Source organism: Corvus brachyrhynchos, unplaced genomic scaffold, assembly GCF_000691975.1.
Source record: "Corvus brachyrhynchos isolate BGI_N302 unplaced genomic scaffold, ASM69197v1 scaffold3, whole genome shotgun sequence".
Taxonomy (NCBI): Eukaryota; Metazoa; Chordata; class Aves; order Passeriformes; family Corvidae; genus Corvus; species Corvus brachyrhynchos.
Window position 1 is genome coordinate 10555302 of NW_008237619.1, and position 17476 is coordinate 10572777.

General features: G+C 44.2%; 2 protein-coding genes across 17 annotated transcripts in view; one reads left to right on the forward strand and one right to left on the reverse strand.

Moving 5' to 3' along the window:
* Positions 1-17476, forward strand: part of CFAP44 (cilia and flagella associated protein 44) — a 58015-nt gene that overhangs the window by 31011 nt on the left and 9528 nt on the right. For 9 of the 11 annotated variants that reach the window (XM_017731933.1, XM_017731935.1, XM_017731938.1 and 6 more), the window contains 10 exons: positions 818-1303; positions 2718-2921; positions 3324-3519; positions 4512-4622; positions 6110-6240; positions 7386-7502; positions 8119-8320; positions 9010-9170; positions 9953-10087; positions 10584-11002. In XM_017731933.1, coding sequence (XP_017587422.1) covers positions 818-1303; positions 2718-2921; positions 3324-3519; positions 4512-4622; positions 6110-6240; positions 7386-7502; positions 8119-8320; positions 9010-9170; positions 9953-10087; positions 10584-10718 — 1878 coding nt within the window. In that variant the 3' untranslated portion in view covers positions 10719-11002. Of the gene's footprint in view, positions 1-817; positions 1304-2717; positions 2922-3323; positions 3520-4511; positions 4623-6109; positions 6241-7385; positions 7503-8118; positions 8321-9009; positions 9171-9929; positions 10088-10583; positions 11003-17476 lie in introns of those variants that run through there. The other 2 variants (XM_017731934.1, XM_017731936.1) reach the window with 2 other exon arrangements.
* The window catches only part of BOC (BOC cell adhesion associated, oncogene regulated), a 54504-nt gene continuing 49101 nt past the window's right edge, over positions 12074-17476 (reverse strand). For all 6 annotated transcript variants that reach the window (XM_017731947.1, XM_017731946.1, XM_008631767.2 and 3 more), the window contains 7 exons: positions 16482-16587; positions 16174-16296; positions 15241-15462; positions 14610-14836; positions 13949-14028; positions 13119-13312; positions 12074-12782 (listed from right to left, as the gene is read on the reverse strand). In XM_017731947.1, coding sequence (XP_017587436.1) covers positions 12598-12782; positions 13119-13312; positions 13949-14028; positions 14610-14836; positions 15241-15462; positions 16174-16296; positions 16482-16587 — 1137 coding nt within the window. In that variant the 3' untranslated portion in view covers positions 12074-12597. The remainder of the gene's footprint in view (positions 12783-13118; positions 13313-13948; positions 14029-14609; positions 14837-15240; positions 15463-16173; positions 16297-16481; positions 16588-17476) is intronic.

Consider the following 17476-nt stretch of genomic DNA (forward strand, 5'->3'; position numbering starts at 1 on the left):
AGGAACACCTGTCTTTTTGAATTATAAGAAAGTCTTATAATCTAGTAAAACAGTGAGCTAAATAACACCTGCCGTGAAATAACTTTACAAATATAGGGATGTGAGCAAGGACAAGTATTCTAGTGTGGCCTCTCTGTATTTGCACTTTGGCAATCACTGCTTCTGGAGTTGGAATTCTGCTGAGAAACCAGATCTTTTGGAGTCACCTTGCTGTGGTAGGACTCCTACAGCTGCCACATATCTTTAAACCATGAAGACATACTAAGTCCAAATGTTGTACAGTATCTTTGTTGCTTTCCTTGTGACTTCTGTCCCCTCATCCTTCTCACAGGAATGGTCTTTCATTGTATTTGGCTGGAGTGCAAAAGAGTGACACTGGATAACTTTGACAGTGAGGTCTAAGCATTATAGAAGCAATGCTACAGTCTCAGGGGATTTGTTGGATCATTTTAGTCTCACACTTGAGCTTCAGCACTTCACTGTAGTGCTGATGCTACCAGATATCCAGTGATTAACACAACTCATTAGGACAAAGAAAGGGAATAGTTCTTGTTGTAGATTCTGGGCTTATACAGATGAGGAATTCCTGTTGCTTCAGGTGGGTGGTGTGTTATTTTCTTTTATAAAGATCAGAGAAGTTTCTGACAAGTATATTAATGATAGATCACATTCAATCATTACTTCATGTAAAAAGAGTCAACTAATACAATATCCCCGTATCACAGAATGATTAATAATCCTAATGTTAGCCTTCTTGTGTTGGGGAAGACTACTTCCTCTGTTGGAGAATCCTACTAAAATTGTTTTTTCTTTGCAGATCCGTAAGATGAAAATGAATATGAACAAAGAGATTGTGTCTTTGCGGGATCTCAAGGTTTCTGTTATTGAGGAAATCAAGGGTTTAGTGAAGGAATTGAAATCCATACAGGCAAGCTTAGATTTATCAGAACATCTCCCTCTTCCCCCGATCCCTCAGTTGCACCCAGATGAGGTTCCTGAAAAAGTAATTGAGTACAACAGTGACGTCCTCCTAAAGTTCAAAGAGGAGCAGGAGGCCAAGGCAAAGCTCAAGGAACCACTGGAAGGGTGTCCCTCATCTCGTGCATTTAGGCACGTGTTTCTCCGAAGTCCTCCAGTGGAAGAGGGTGACCCCATGGCACAGGCTGGAGGTGCATCAGCGGTGGTCACAGAGGAGCAGAAGGCTTTCGACATGGAGAAAGCAGAGCCAACAGAAATGGAACTGGAAATTTTAAAGAGGGAGAAGATAAAAAATCTATACTTGCAGGAGACCTTGATTAAAAAGGTAGGAAATTGAAAGTTGTTTTTGTCAGATTAAAAAATCCCACTGGATCATAAATGAATCCAAAACCCTTTCTGTCTCAGGATTGCAGCTACTCTAAAATGCTAACTGTTGCAAATTTGCAGTGTTAATCAGTATAAATCCATAACTATGACCTGTGTTCTATTATCACTTGAAAAACAGATCTTAGATTTCTTATTGATTGTTCCATGAAACTATGATCTTAGTGCCCAAAAAAAAACAAAAAACAGACAAGTAAAATGTTAGACATAACTTGAAAAACTTGAAAAATTACAGAGTTAAAAAAGGAGCATCACTACAACTTAGTAGATTCACGATGATCTCAGCTCTTAAGCAACTGTAATGTCAACTTTTTGGTCTCAAAAACTACTTTGTAGGATTAGAAAAGCTACAAAAAAGAGTAACCAAAATGCTTAGTCATGGAAAAGATTCTTTCAAAGGTACATCTAAGGGGATAAAGTATCTTTGGCCTGCAAAAAGACCAACTGAAATGGTTGTAGAGATGCGATAAAATTCTGAATAGCTTAGAAAAGGAGAGTGGGAATAATCTCTTTAAAGAAGGAGAGATATTAAATGAAATGGTCACATAGAAGGCTTGAAGCATGCAAATGAAAGTAGTTTTCCTATCCAACAATAGCTAAGCTGTGGAAACTCAGTGCTAGGATGTGGGGGAAGCTATAATTTGATAAAGTCTGGAAGAAAAATCCACTCAAAGCTGTTGAACAGAAGCATACCACTTCAAGCTCAGGATGCCCCTAAGCCAGTTTAGGAGGGTACAGAGAGCAGTATACCAGAGGTGTGCCACTGTTCACTTGTTCGCTCCATTTCTTAGCACCTTTTCTTTATTTTCTGCTACTGGCCATTGATTCTTTGGTCTGCCTCAACACAGACACCCTTGTGTCTATGTGTATGAAGGTTTTTAGGGAATACCCAAATTCTGCTGTAAACATCACACATCTATAAGTTAATGTTAGCAGCTGCTAGTACTGATTTAGCTGTAAATGTCTAAGGGAAGAGCTGGCAGCTATTTCGAAAGAAGTCTGTCAAGGCAGAAGACTTATTTATTGCTGCATCTGGGAATGTTACATAAACTACTGTAAACTACAGACTACTCTAAAATATTCTAGGAAGAGTAAAATACTTCAAGGATGGAGGGGATGTAGTGAAAGATTCCTGTGAAGCCCTGGTGATTCTTTTATTATTGTGCTGAGAACAAAGACACATTTGGGATTAACTTTGTCTTTCTAAGTGCTTAAGTACTGTCTAGGAAATAGAAAGTCTGAGTTGTTGATTTGGCAGAGAGAATTTTCCCCTTCTGCTCCTTTCTCTAGCTTTGCATGTTTGACTGCACTGGTAATACTTTTCCTGTTCTTGATTCAACTCTCCTGTGCTCCAGATCAACACACTGGTCATCACCTTCGATGCTGAACTTCGCCTTTTGCGGCACAAGAAACTGAAGATGGATATGCAGATGAAAAGTGCTGATCTGCGCTGCATCACATGCTGTGATGAGCTGATTATCCTGAAGAAACTTGAGGTACATGAGAACCTTCTTGAGGAGCAAATCTGTACCCTCATCAATGAACAAGAGGACATACAAGTAAGTAGACCACGTGTACCATTAATGCATGGCTTGAAACAAAAGCAAACCATAAAGTAAATGGTGGCATCCCTTGACTTTGTTTGAGCACTGATCCGGTGACTAATGCTAAATTTTGAAAAACAGGAAACTCGTGATGATCAGCCTACTAGGATGGTCACTTCTAACTTCCAATAGTTATTTTTGAAATAATCTTAATATTTGTATTTTAATAGGTCCTTCATGATACGGCGTAAGTGACTAATCACATATTTTAAGAACATACTTCTAGGTGATGCTTAATTGAAACATGGGTTTAAAGGGAGAAAGACAAGTTTTGCATTTCCACGTCTTCACAGATGCATCTTATTTACATACACATGGGTTGTACCTTTTAACTGAAGTAGTTTTTTGTTTGCTTAGTCAAAATTGAAGAGCTACATTGCACAAATGGAGGATAGAAAGTGTGAGATTGTAATGCTTCAAGAACGTGAGAAAGCTCTTTATGCCAGCTTCGAAGCATCCCTTGGAGAAAACAATGAATTTGCTGATTTTCTGACTGATATTTTGAAGAAGGAAGTTGAGTTTGTGGGAAAAAAAGAAGTAGGAAGAGAAGCAGGTTGGAGATTTTGTTCTTTCTGCTTTATGGATTTGTTGCACATATTTCCATGTGGTCAAGTACATGTCTCTGTCTAGCTGGAGCCCTGAGTACGCACAACACTCCAGTCAGTTCAAAACCCCATAGATCAGCCCTATCCAGATTTGTTTATAGACTGACAGCGTGTTCTGTGGCAGTCATCATGAATGATAACAATGATGTAATCCAGTTTCTAACATGACTGCAGTTGGTCTGATAAGAGCTCCTGCAATTTACGTCCTGTTAGTTAATACTGAGGACTGATAATTGGTAAGAGGAAGAGGCACAGCCTTAAATAGGTGCTTCCTATGCTGCACCAATGGGAGCTATGGATAAGTGATTAGTCTGCCACATTCGTGACATTCTGCTCTAATCTGTCCATTGACTAATGAGAGATCATAAACCTAATCTACAATCATCTATTAGTCACAGGACTAAACATAATATGGAAAGGATTTAATTTGTCTTAGTGACTCAGTTTTAAGCTGTTAAAGCTAGGCAGTCTTACTGAGCTAAAATACTTGTGCTCTCTCTGACTTGGCTTTCGGTTTCAAGTGGGACATGATTAGCAAAAAGTGCAGACAATGGTGATGCTTTTATGACAGAGTTATGTTTCCATACTCTGCTTGGTAGATTAATCTCTGTAGTATAATGGTAAACCCACACTGTTTGAATTCCTAACACATATAAAGAGAGGAAATATTGTTGAAGTAAGTCCCAAAAACATGGGCTGCACCTGTGCCTTTTCCACTACTAGGTGATCTCTCTCCCTCTTTTTTTCCCTCCTCTTTTTTCCTTTTCCTTTCTGTGAAAATATCACATCAGATCAATGCAATAGGCACAAGGTGCCTGGATTCACATACTACCAGAATGATCTTTCATGGGTTACTGGGCTTGTGTTCACCAGCACATTGGCATAATGCATAGCTGGTGGGTCTGGAGTGTTTTGCAAGCAGCCTATCTGTTTCTTTCAGATGAAGAAAAGGAGACCAAAGAGGAGGATGGTGAAAAGCCTGACTTAAAGACTGATGAAGAAAACTGTGGATCTGAAGATGTAGCCTTTGATGGCTCTGTTTGCCCAGAAGGTACCTAAGCTGTTATTTCCTTGTGTTAACTAGTTGTTTAGCTTTAGGGGCAATATTATGTGTTTGAAAAGAAAACACAGAATTTTTAATTATTCACTGCATGTTAAAGCCATGAAGGGCTGGAATGTGTGTACCCCTCCTGTGCGCAGCATTTTTCCCCAGGAAACTTTGGTCAAGATAATAAAACTGCTGGTAGTGTAGACTACCCTAATTAAAGAAGTTTGGAAAAATAAAATTTAGCTAAGCACTAAGGATTAATTATTTTATGTAAAGAAGCATTCACCATTTCACGGCCATTTTCTGGAGAGAAAAGGCTCCTCTCTGGAGTGGAGCAGTGGTAAGGCTTTAGCTGCTCTCTGGAAACCAGCTGCCTGGCCTGGCTGGATCCCTCCCTGTTCAGGGACGTTCTGAGGGAGATCCTCATGGTGTTAATTGAAGCTCTTTGTTACCACCTCGTGGATTTATGCAGCAATTGCCTGTTGCTAGGCTGCTCTGAAAAGTTAGGAGCTTTACTTTGCAAAATCCTCTTCATTTGTGCATTCAAAAAAGGCAGGCAACCTCTCTCCCTCCATTTCTTTTGTACAAGTTTAACTAATTTAGGATGTTTTTTAAAAAAAATCTGTGAGTGGTGTGTCAGTGACCATGTAACAGCACTGCTTCATTTTCAAGTTCGAGCTTACCAACAATTCACCTTCCCCTTTTTTTAAAATTGGATTTTAATATCATTTCCACAAATGGAATTTTTTTATTAAGTCCTCATTCATCTCATTTTTCAATGGAATGTTGGGAAGAAATAAAGATTTTTACTTCTTATTCAGAAAGTCCAAATTGCTAATTTAATAGGGAAATTACGTGTTGCATTAGCCTCTTCATATTTTAAACTTTATGTGTAATTTTCTTTGCCTTTATTGAACCCTCTTTTTTCTTATTATGCCTGCTGATTTGGGCATAATTGTGCCCTTGTTTAGCGTTACTGAAATCACAGTATTAGACAGAAATTCACAGATCTTCCTTACCATCACGCAGGTTCTATGAAATACAGCTTTGTTTACAAACAGAGCTTTAAATGATCCCAACAGCAAATTCATAATTTGTAGGGAAGGGTGCTATGGAGAAACAACTATGTGCTCACAAAATTGAAGATTTTACTGCAACATGTATTAATTACTGGGACTGCATTGCTTACAAAAGCTAACTTTTTGAGCATTTGGCTTTAATGCTGGCTTTGATGCATTTAATCTGACTTCTGGAAACAAACGGTCTTGACTGAATGTAAAGAAAAAGAAGATCCATCCAAGACATTCACCTGGTCATGGAGGCACGTGGTCCATGGGTTCATGTTTAAGGAAATTCTAGGAAACCAAACCCACAATGTTATTATGGGGAATGCTGGGATTGTGCACAATAGGAGAAGGTACCAGCTCTACCCAGTAACTCCAGTGCAGTCACAGTGAAAGTAAGCTGTTCTTTGACCCTTTCCCTCTCAGGCTGCAGTGAGGACCTCTTCCGGAACACCATCCAGCTGCAGCAGCAGCGGATAGGCATTGAGAAGGCTTTAGAAGAGGAGAAGAAAGTTGCTGCTGACCTCAAAAAGGAATATAATACCTTGGCCAGAAAGGTACTGTAATGTTTTCTCAGCAAGCATCAGCATGTTAAATGTAGTGCTAGTGATTAGTGCTAGTCTAAGATTTAAAAACAAAATCCTAACTCTTTGAGAGGCCTTTGTTTAGGAAGAGGTATCTATGGTAGCACAGAGGCAGGAGGCAACTCAACATGGGTCACCTCTTCTCCTGAAAAGGGTAAATCAAGTTGGTCCAACCTTAGCTTTCATGGGGCTGGATGGAAGCTTTAGGTCCGGTTCCTTCCCAGCTGTCTAGCCTCGTGCAGCAGCAGGAACTGGATTCTCTGGTTCAGATGAAATACATGGTGTGGCCTGGCCTATCCTCTGTGTGTGTGTAAAGGAACAGAGAGAGATTGAAGAATACTTACCCTAACACAAATCCAGGTTAAAATAAACGCTTTTTATTAAAAACATTTTATAATTCTATTCTTCCATCTATTTCTTTTGCTTTTAGTTATTTTCCTTTGCTCTTTGTCACAGGTAACCACTGAATAAAGTCTTTTGGTACAAATTTTCTGTTTAGCTTCTTTGAACGCCTGCATTCATTAAGAAATTTGATTTGTATTAATTCAAAAATATCTTAAGTTGAAGAGTTATCTGGAAGAGAGAGAGTGCTACCAAAATAACGTTATGCAAGTCTTGCACTTTTATTGTCTCAAAAATGTTCCATCAAGTGTGCTTAACTTAGAACATTTTTTTAGTTTTTAAAGGCTTTCCTAAGTGCCAGCTGCCACATATTCACCCTGGGGCATGATATTTGAGTCTGAATTGTTTCTTTCTCATGCAGAATCAATAAGCATTTCCAGGCATAGCACAATAAAAATTATCTTGCAGGCTCTGTAGATCTACAAGTGCTTTAGATGCTAAACAAAGCAGCTGTCTCTTGATACATACTGGTCTTCTCTAAGGAGACATTTAGGAGTGCACATGTGTGCAGAGGTATTCAGGTTGGAATCTTGCTTGCATATATGTCGATGAGCCTTGGGTTTGCCTGTGAAACTCACTTATCACATGTAATTTTAAAAAAGCACATTTTTAATATACTTCTTTCCCTTTGGATCAGGAACTCTAACAGAGCTTTGCTGCCTTACGTATTTTAAGTACTACAGGATTTTGTTTGTCCACAATTTGTCTTTCTACAGGAAAAAGAAGTAGAAGCCAGTCTGGACACAACAAACAGGGAACTGGAGGCCTTTCAGTGGGAAAAGCTGCAGAGACTGAATGAGCTGTATGTAGTTGTGCCTTTGAGACTCCATCAGGTAATTCAAGATGTTGTGCATCTGCGCGTGCAGAATGGCCTGTGTACATCTAAACAATAGTGTTACTGTTCTTTGGGGCCTTTAGTTCCCCATCCACTCTGGTCTCCTGGGAGGGAAGTGCCCTTAATTGAACTTGATGCTACTATTTCCTCTAGAATTCCGTTTTTTGTTTTGCCTTCTCCTGTGCTGACAGAAACAAGGTAAGGACAGGCAGGCTGGCCCATGGCTGAAATGTGCATAGTCTTCAAGTGCTTTATAGGTTCAGCATGGTATTTTCCTTCAGGTCCATACTTACTGATATTCTCCTGGGAAAAAAACCCCAAAACACCCCCTCAAAAAAAAAAAAAAAAAAAAAAAAAAAAAAAAAACACGAAAAAAGACAGAAAACTATTGAAACTAATGGGAGTTCTGCCCAATTCAATAATGCCACGTTGGATACAATGCATTCATTTACACAATTCCCTGGCCCAAAAAAAGAGTTGTGCCCATGCTTACTATTACCTCACTCACTGGTTCTGTATTTATCACATTTGTATATATCACATTTGATATACAGACATCTCCAGCATCCTTAATAAGTAAAGCCAGCCTTGCTTATTTCTGGCTGCTTTTGCAGGTGCAGTGCTTGGTTGATGGGCAGATGCCCCGTGACTTCTCTCAGACTTTGGTATTTACCAACCAGTCCTTGCAGTACCTGCAGAAGAGAATTGTGGACCTACGTAATGAAAAGATAATGCAAAGAGAGATCCATAAGAAGGCCCGGGAGCAGCATAAGCAGCTTCTCCAGGACAAAAAGGAGATGGAGGCAGAGATTCAACGTGAGTGACAGAGACTCTGGACAACACAGCATTGCCAATGCTCCTTCTGTCCCCCTCACTGGGTGCGGGTAACTCACCATGTCTGGTCTCTATACTTGCACAGATGTCACAGAGGGTTACTGCAGAAAATAGAACAGATCAAATGGACTGTTTTGATGGAGTAGCTGTAGTTCTCCAGCACTGCAGAGTCACCAGGCTGTGTGAAATAATTTGGGAACTTAGTATAAGTAGAGCTGACTAAGATGAGACACTGGAAGTCTGGATACGTGTTTGCTATTTCTGGTTGTAAACCAGAACTCCTAGGAAAAAAGTAGTTTCCCCAAAGATACATAAGCTTTTTCTGACAATTTCCTCCTCTTGTAATCTGAAGAATTAAACAAGCCCTATTCAAAATACTTTCCCAAGAGCCAAACCCAAAGCTGTGTCTAGCACCACCAGACTTGCAGAGGTCCTGTACAGCCTGTGGTGTGGGAGTGCCTTACTAGGACTGGCTTAGAGTGTGGCTTAGTGACTACACAGGCGTGATCATGGGCAAGGACAAATGGCATTACTCAGCTGTGAGCTCTGTGTGGTTTTGTGTGAATTATTTTTTACAGAGCAAATACCAAAGAGCTCACACAAAAAGCTGGGGTAAGGCAGAAATTCTTATTAAGAAATGAATGACAGTGCTGCCATTTGTGCCATGTTAGGACTGGAGGAGAGGTGCAATCATCTGATGATGGAGAAATTTGGTCGGCTGGTTGATTTTGAAGCAGTTCAAGCACACTCTGTTAACATACCCATGGAGAAGATGAAAGTGAGAATAATGGAGAAAGAATATGAGCATTTTGTGGAGCTCAGAGAATGGGAGGTAAGCAGCAGGAAGAGGAGGAAGACGTGTGTTACGATGATCCATTATGGCTTCATTTCCCTGGGGGCTGAATAGTTACACTAAAATCTTTTGTGAACGTGCTCATGTTTGATTTTTTTTTTTTTCACTTGTCATTAATAGACCATAATGTTCAACTCCAATTTCCCATCATCATTCCTACCTCTGCTCCAGTTGCTGATGCACATCCTATTTTTCATGGAAGTAGTTGATCTCTTTGTTTCGCTTTCCAAAACCTCATCGTCCTACTTCATTCCCTATGAGAAGCTCTTGCAGAATGCTTTTCTCTGGTTCTCGGGTGGCATTAGGCACCTACTGCCTTCTCCCAGTGCCTTTGGTGACAAACTGAGTACAGGGCAGGCTCCGGCTCATGCCTGGAGTGCCAGTCTGTGCAGTCTGAAAGTTCATGTCTCCATTTGAGGGGGCCTAAGGCTCAGCTACTGTGGTGCAAGCAGGCAACACGCTTATGCTGCCCTTACAGAAAAGCACAGGAGGGTACAGAAGTACTATGTACCTAATGGCTTTCTTTTTCCCCTACTTTTTGCTTAACTGCTTTACTTACTTAGGCATTTGCAGTATATATATATAGGTTAAAAACAAGAAGATGACATTGCACTAAAGGTACTGTGAGATCAGGTGGTGTGTGTAGGATAAGTCTGTTGTTTACCTGTCTTTTTTGACATTTACGTTGTGCCTAGCACTTCTTTCCCACTCCACACTCTTTGTCCTCTCTCATCCCAGATCAACTTTTTACATCTTTCTAGAAAAGAATTGTAGTTCTGCAGCATCAGCTAACAAAGCTGACAAGGGAAAACACCAGCAAGCTGCACCAGCTGAACAAGTTTTGCCGTGAAAAGCATCAGCTTGAAACTGAGCTGGAATCGCTGACGACTGATCTGGTGAGTCTTTTAGCCACTGCAATGCTTGCAGGTTTGGGACTGTTCAGAAATGGGTAAGGGATCATCTGGCCCTCACCAGCTCCCTGGTCTCACATCCTGCTCTGCAGTCAGCAGTTTGGGCTATGAGTGGGACAGGCTGAGTGGCTGCTCCATACCTTAGCAACTCTGCAATTTCTTACTTAGCTGCTTTCTAAGACTGAAACAAACTCATCTTACTTCTAATTAAAATATGTCTTGCAGGAATTAAAGAAATATTCCTTTGTTACATGGAAACGGCCATTTAGCAAAGCATTACAATGGAAAGTGGATTTATTGCTCTCTTCTAGGGAGTAAGTCTGTGAACCTTCACTCTGACTTTCATGTAGTTCTGACTAAGGAGTGGAGGAGTCATGGAGCTGTCCTGCTTCTTGCAAAGCTTCACTTTCCCTGCTTGAAATGAATTTCTACTGGTCATTCTCCATGTTTTATAGGAGCCATTTTTTTCTTCTCCATACAGGGCAGAGATTTTCAGGACTCCCAAACTACTGACATCAAAGAGAGAGCCAGGTTGGAGTCACGGCTCATACACACGACTCGTGACGTGGTCTTTCTGAGAGAGGAAATCAAGCGGGTCAGAATAGAGAGGAAGTGAAAGAACTCTCTTCCCTTAGCAGAAAAGGTGGGTGCCTCTTTCTACAACCTTTACCACAGGACTCTGAGACTCCAACTCCCTGTTCAGAAATGCTACCTAACAATCCTCGTCACCCTTACAATTAACTCTGGCAGCAGTTATGCCTGGAAGTGCAAAATTGTTTTGGCTATACAGGGGTTTAGTTGTAAAGGGTTATATTTGTTTTTTCTATCAAAATACGACTGTAGCAACTGATAGGGAATAAAAAATTGCAAATAAAACTACTAAATACTGCTATCAGTCCATTGCAGAGGCTTACACTGGACAAGGTGCCCTGTGTGTGTCTGTGTGTGCATTGTGTCTGTGCGTGCATTATGTCTGTGTCTACTCTTCAAACAAGTGGCTGTGGAAAGCTGATTTGAAGTTTCACAGGGGCAAATACCGCTTTGGTACCTTGTTCTCAAGAATGGTAGAAGAGGTCTGCCTCAAGTGAGCATTTGTTACTGCTGAGCAGCGATGGCCCTGCTCTGCTAACTGGGCTAGAGTCAAGGGTGGTGCTACTTGCCTGGAGAAAGCAAAGGGGCCTTTGTCCTCAGGGCAGGACGTCGCAATTTACCTAGCAGGAGGGTGTAACAATGCAAAGTCAGCCTGTAACTCCACTGGCTTGCATATGCCTGATGAGTGAGAGAGGGCCAAGCTCTGTGTGTTTTCAGGTGTTACTCTTTTTTTGCCTCTCTTATTTGGTGTGGTGGCAGCATATGATCATTTACAGCACTTACCTTCCTTCAGCCCCAGGGTGGAGGGGTTGTGTTCTTCCAGTGCAAGGCTTCTGAGGTGCTAATTTTTAGTTGAACAAATTAAACAACCTGCAGCTGCTCTTGCTGGTCCTCCCCACTGCCCACCTTTTGCCACTGGTCTTTGCGTCTCTGTCTGGTGTATGCTCAGCTGGGCTCTAGCCATATTCCAGCCAGGCACAAGAACTTCCTGCTGGTCCCAGCACAAGCGTGTGACTGGGGCTTGTGCGGCCTGCCTTTACAGGGGGTCCCTGCTGAGCAACACCCCTGGTGCAGGGAGCTCTTGTGCAGCTGCAGGTTGTGCCCTGGGTGGTGGGAAATGGCTGGAGCCCCAGGCGCGGGGCTGTCTGGCACGAAACCCTGGCCTAACCAAGGGCACAAGACATACACTGCCAGCTGGGTAACCAGAGACTCAGCTGGAGACAGGAAACAAGAAGAGCTCAGACTAAATATCACCAGTGACTATTTGGAAAACTCTAACTGCAGGAAAATGTCACCTTTCCCCAGGTGTCCTGCTTGCTGTATGTCTGCAGGTAAAAAAGAGAAGGCTCATTCTGTGTGAGGAATTAGCATAGAGCCAGGCACAGCAAAGACTAAAGCCTTTATTTTAGATGTTAAAGCGTGGATTTGTCTTTACAGATAGGCAGCTGCAGATGGCGTGTATGTGAAAGGTTGTTTAAGTTGATCAGGCAGAGTGCATAACTCCAGTCCATTCACAGGAGTGTGTTCCTGGAACAAACCTTCCTGTGGGGGAGAGGAAAAGGCCTTTGTGACAGCATTATCTCTTGTGAAGCCCTCGCTGCAAGAGGGTGCTGGATCTTGGTGGTGGCAGCTCTGTTTGGATCCATGTCCTGCAGTGTCTCTTGTCCAGCTGTTTTCCATTGTGTGCTCTGATGGACAGCAGGTGCCACCGAGAGCTGCTGCCTTGTTTCCTGGGTCCTCCTGTGACCTTGCTGAGGATGCCTTCTGTCTCCATAGCATTACAAAAGGCACATATACATCTATATACAAGTGCATAAATATATAAATAGGGGTGTTATACAAAAATAAATACCCTTTCTCTTTTTCTCTTTAGAATAAGTCTTTTGCAAAAGGCAGCTTGGTCCCTAGCTGGTGGGAGGATGAGTCTCTAAGGGTCTCAGTGGTGGAGGGCTGCTGTTCAGATGTCTTGGTAGGTCCTGACCCAAAGATGAGATCACCGGATTCTGGACATGGAGATCTCCTCTGGACTGGCAGTAATCTAGTCTTTCTACCTCTTCAACAGGCACTAGGCCTAAGCAGCAAGGGCTTCCTGAGGGGGAAAGGAGCAAGAAGTGATTACAATGCACACTGGAATGAGAGATGCTGAGGGAGGCTTCTAGTGAACAGCTCACTTTTTGAGGAGGGGTAGTCTGATCAAAGAGGAAGATCTGCATTCTGAAAGTCCATGTGGGAATGTGATGCCATGATTATGCAAAACAAGTTTGATCTGAACTACAGGGATCAGGCATCAGTGGATCAGGCCTTAGGGAGATGATTCACAGCATTTGAACATGAGCCATCAGAAAGGCTCTGCAGTGAGATTTCCCTTCAAGATCAGCCTAAAGTGATGAGATGAAGGAGGCATGGAGTTTTCCAAACTACTGACCTTGGTGGAAGAGGGTATCCCGTCGAGCATCCAGGCTAGGGCCTCCCACTTTGCTTCCCATCACTGGATGATGGAGGCCAACAAAGTGCTCTTGAAGGTGAGGACAGTCATCTTGTGGCTGAAGAAGCTGGTGGGTGGAGTCATCTGGGAGACTGTAGAGGAAAGAGCTGTCTTCTGTTCTGGAGCTGGGCAATCTGGGGAAGCAGGCAAAGAGGTTCAGTGCTGTTAACAGATCTTTCCTCCTTGAAAGATACAACCTGTGTCATGTCTCAGCCAGCTCATCAATGCTATGACACAGAACATTCCTAGATGAGGGGAAGAGCAGAAATTGGGATGTACTTGTGGGAGGGGAATGAGGTGATGTGGGACCTGGTATCCATGATCCAACAGCTGGTGAGTCCCACAGGAGCTGGGAGGAGTAGTGCCTCACAGGGAGCATGGTACGGAAGATGTCTGAACAGAGAGACACAAAGCACTCACAGCTGGACACCAGGCAGAGTCTGGAGCAGTTGTTTATCACCATCAATCTCAGATGTTTGCTTCTCTCATCCTCCTTTTAAATCTCCCACTTAGGAACAGGAGAAGGAAAAGGGGACAGAGTGGAGTAGGTCTTGGTCATCTCTACAATTAAATTATTCCTTCCTGAAATCCTCAGAGGAATGAGTTGTGCGAAGAGAATTTAGACCAAGGCAGCTTAGTGCTGGAGCATGGATTTGTTTCCCAAGAGAGCTGGGACGGATGGGAGTGTATTGAGGGCAGGCTTTTGTGAGCATGTAGTCTTGTGGGTCCCAGTGGAGTTGCACCCTCCCTCTCCACACACCAGTTCTAACCTGGAGGGCTGGTAGTCTTGCTGGGCACTCCCATTCTGCAGCACTCTTGCCTGCAGCAAGGCGTTGGTCTCCTCGTGTGACTGGAAGGAGAGAGAAGGATTCTTAGCAGAGCAATGGCACATGGCAGCATTAAGAAGCAGGTGCTGATCTGTGAGTCAGAGCCCTGGGGCACACTGCTGGAACTCTTACAGGAGAAGGCAGAAAAAGCTGAAATTGTTTCTTTTGTTTCTGAGGGCAGTGGAACTGAGCACTGAAAAGCTCACTGCACACTTACTGCTGAATCAGTGGGGGATAAGCAATTTATAGTCTCAGCTCTGGCACTGCCTGTTACCCTTTACAGAGTTCTCAGCACTGTCAGTCCCTGTTGAGCTTTGCTCAGGGGAAACAGGAACTGTTCCCATCAGAGTAGCCTTTTCTCACTGCCTCCTCCATACTCAGAGCCACTGGCCCAAGAAACTACCCCTTCAGCAGTGTTTTGGAGACCTTCCTGTTCCCCCCATGTCTCAGACTTCACTGCAAAGGGGAAACCTCTTTTGGGAAGGCAGTCTTGCCACTTCTACATGCTGCAAAGTGTGCCAGCCACATCTGGAGAAGTCCTCTCACTGCAAGTGTGGCCTCCAGCTCATGACAAACCAGCTCTTGATCCCAGGTGTGGACTCACCTGTGGCACTTCATCGGGGCTGTAATCTCGGGGCTTAGTGCTTGCATACCCCACTCCTGCAGAGGGGCAGATGCCATTCAGATGTGCCCTGCTGGCATAGGGCTGCCCATTAACAAAGGGATGTCCGCTGGCACGAGGAGCAGAGATGCCTCTCAGAGGCACCATGGTGTACTGGCAGGATGACACCAGCAGCCCAGCTCCCGGGAAGCTCATGTCGATGGTTTGCTCTGCAGAGGCAAGGGAAAGAAAGTCTGAGGCAAAAATGAGAGGTAAAGTGAAGCTTGTTGAAGCTCAGCTTGTATAGGGTTAGGCTGTCCTATCAGGCAGCTATATTGGCACGCAAAGTATTCTTGGAGACAAATGGCAGAAAGGGGCCCTACACAGCTGCAAATGTAGTGCCCCTTTGCCCCTAGTCCCAGAGGTTCCTTTGCAACAAGGCAAGCAGGACAGGAGACAAACAGTGGCCTTTGTCTTTATGGGGTTCCATCTGAGATTTGCCCTCGACCCACCCCTTCCCTGCTTCCCACAATTCCGTCACATTTTGGGTGTTTGATGCAACTATACCCCGGGTCAGATTTAATCCACAGGCAAACCACATCCTGTAAATCAGCCCTCAAGAAACAACCCTTACTCTGCTTGGACCAAGCTCTCCAAAGGCAAAAGGGGATGAAAGCCACGATGAGGAGTACAATGGAGCCCAGCACAACGCCTACAATCAAGTATGGCAAGTCGCTGGAACGGGCCACCATGGCTCCTGTCCCCAGGCCACTGTGCCCACCACTGAGTGGAGGACGCTGCTGAGGGGGCACTGTGGCGGGTGGAAGACGACCTGGCAGACCAAGAGACTTCCGAGCTGTGGAAAGAAGAGAGAGAACATTAGACAGAGACATGGTAGATGGCATAGCAGCCCAATCCAGGAACGTTTACACTGCTGTGGAGTGGCCAGAGATCTATGGTGGCTTTAAAGAAGCACTCCTGGATGACAGGATTCCTAGGCTGATGCATACGGCAGTACAGACAAGGCCTCTGTGCTTGGCTCACAGCTCTGCCAGATCTGCTCTTGGACTGCTCAAGCAAAAGCAAAACCAAAAGAGCTTCTCCAAAGCACACACTTGGACTTAATGCTGTTCCTGTCATGACAGTGCAGCTGCTTGGAAGACAACATGGGGCCTGCTTCTAACACAACACCGGAGTTCAGCACAGCAAGGGGAAGTTAGCCCTTCTGCTTCCAGTCACTACCTATGTGATAGGAAAACAAAAGGTGAAACTGCTACTCTGAGGGAAGGGATAACAAAAGGTGAAAGGAAAACAAAAGGTGAAACTGCTACTCTGAGGGGCAGCAATGGACTCTGCACAAGGCTAAGTACACAGACAGGTCACATACTGATCAACGGCATGGATGAGCCTGTGTCTCTCTTCTCCCCAGCGCTGCCTCCACCACTTCGCTGGAGCTTGGGTGACGCACTGCCAGGCAGGGATGGTTCCTGCCCTGCTGTGCTCTGACAGCTGCAGGCAGGGAAGGCAGCAGGCTCTGCTCCCAGAGCTGCCCAGGGAAGCCGCTTACCTTTGGTTTCACAGATCATCACGTTGCTGAACTCGCTTTCGCCTCCCTCGTTGAAGCACTGCATCTTAATGTCATACGAGGTCTCTGGCTGCAGGTGGCTGATGGAGTGCCAGTACCGATCTCCTGAGGAGGGAACAAGCACAGGGAGCTCGTAGCTTCCTCAGGGAACAGGCAGCTGGCCCAGCTCTGCAGCAGTGCCAGGTAATGTAGCCTGGACAGCTGCTGCCTTTTGTGCACAGGGCTCCTTTTGGCTGTGCTGTCTTCCAGTAGGAACCAGCGGCTGGGACCAGTCTCTCAACTTCTCCTACCTTCCACCACGTCCTTCTTGTAGTCACTGTCATTGTCACTGTCAGTGGGGCGGTAGTAGATGTAAAATCCATGGATGGGAGTGTTGTTGTTGCTGGCTGGGATGTACTGCAGAGAATGGGAGGGAGAGCAGAAATTAGCAGAGATGTCAATGCTCTGTATTGTACTAGGTGAGGAGCAGGTGGGATAAATGGGATGGGACAGGAACAAAACCTAGCAGAGGGATCTTCCTCATGTTGCCACTGGTTTGCACAATAAGGGCTTCCCTGCAAAAGCTGAGTGCTACTTTCTACTCTCAAGCTTTGCTTCTCTCAAGTAACAGACAAGCTGTGAATCTGGGCCTGTCACTCCAGGCTCTGCTACCTCTCACAGCAGCCACAGCCAATGACTCAGAGAAAAAAAACTCCTCAACAACAGTGACTCAGCTGGGCATGGGCAAGCACACCATCACCTTGACTCCGGTAGGCTCATGGCTTCCAGACCAACTAGGTTTGCCATGAACTGGTCACTGCAGGAGCCTTGTGTTTCTGAAGACAGCTCTCTTCCTCCCCCACACCCAGGGCAGTACTGTCCCAGCTCTGTGTGTTCTTGCTGTCTTTCACCCAGTATTTTATCAAGGTACTGCTTGAGTTTAAATGAACAGCAGTGCCCACCCTGCCTTGTGGCAATTTCTGGCTAGAAGCAGCTAGGAGAGGAGAGCAAAGCATCCCTCCAAATAAACTCTAAGCTGCTGAAAACACTTGGATCTGGGCTTGTGAGCCAGAAGATCCTACACACTCCTAAAAATCCTTTGGAGTGGACTGCTGTAAATGATTATCAGCATTTAGGATTGTTACCCAGCAAATGAATGTGAAGAACGTGTCTGCTGGAAAATACTAGGACAGAGAGCGGTGCTAATGAATTCCAGGAATGGGGCCAGGAGAGCAAGCAGCCACCCCATGCATTACTGAACTGTGCTTGTTGAACAAAATGGTCAAGACCCCAAGGTTACCCACTG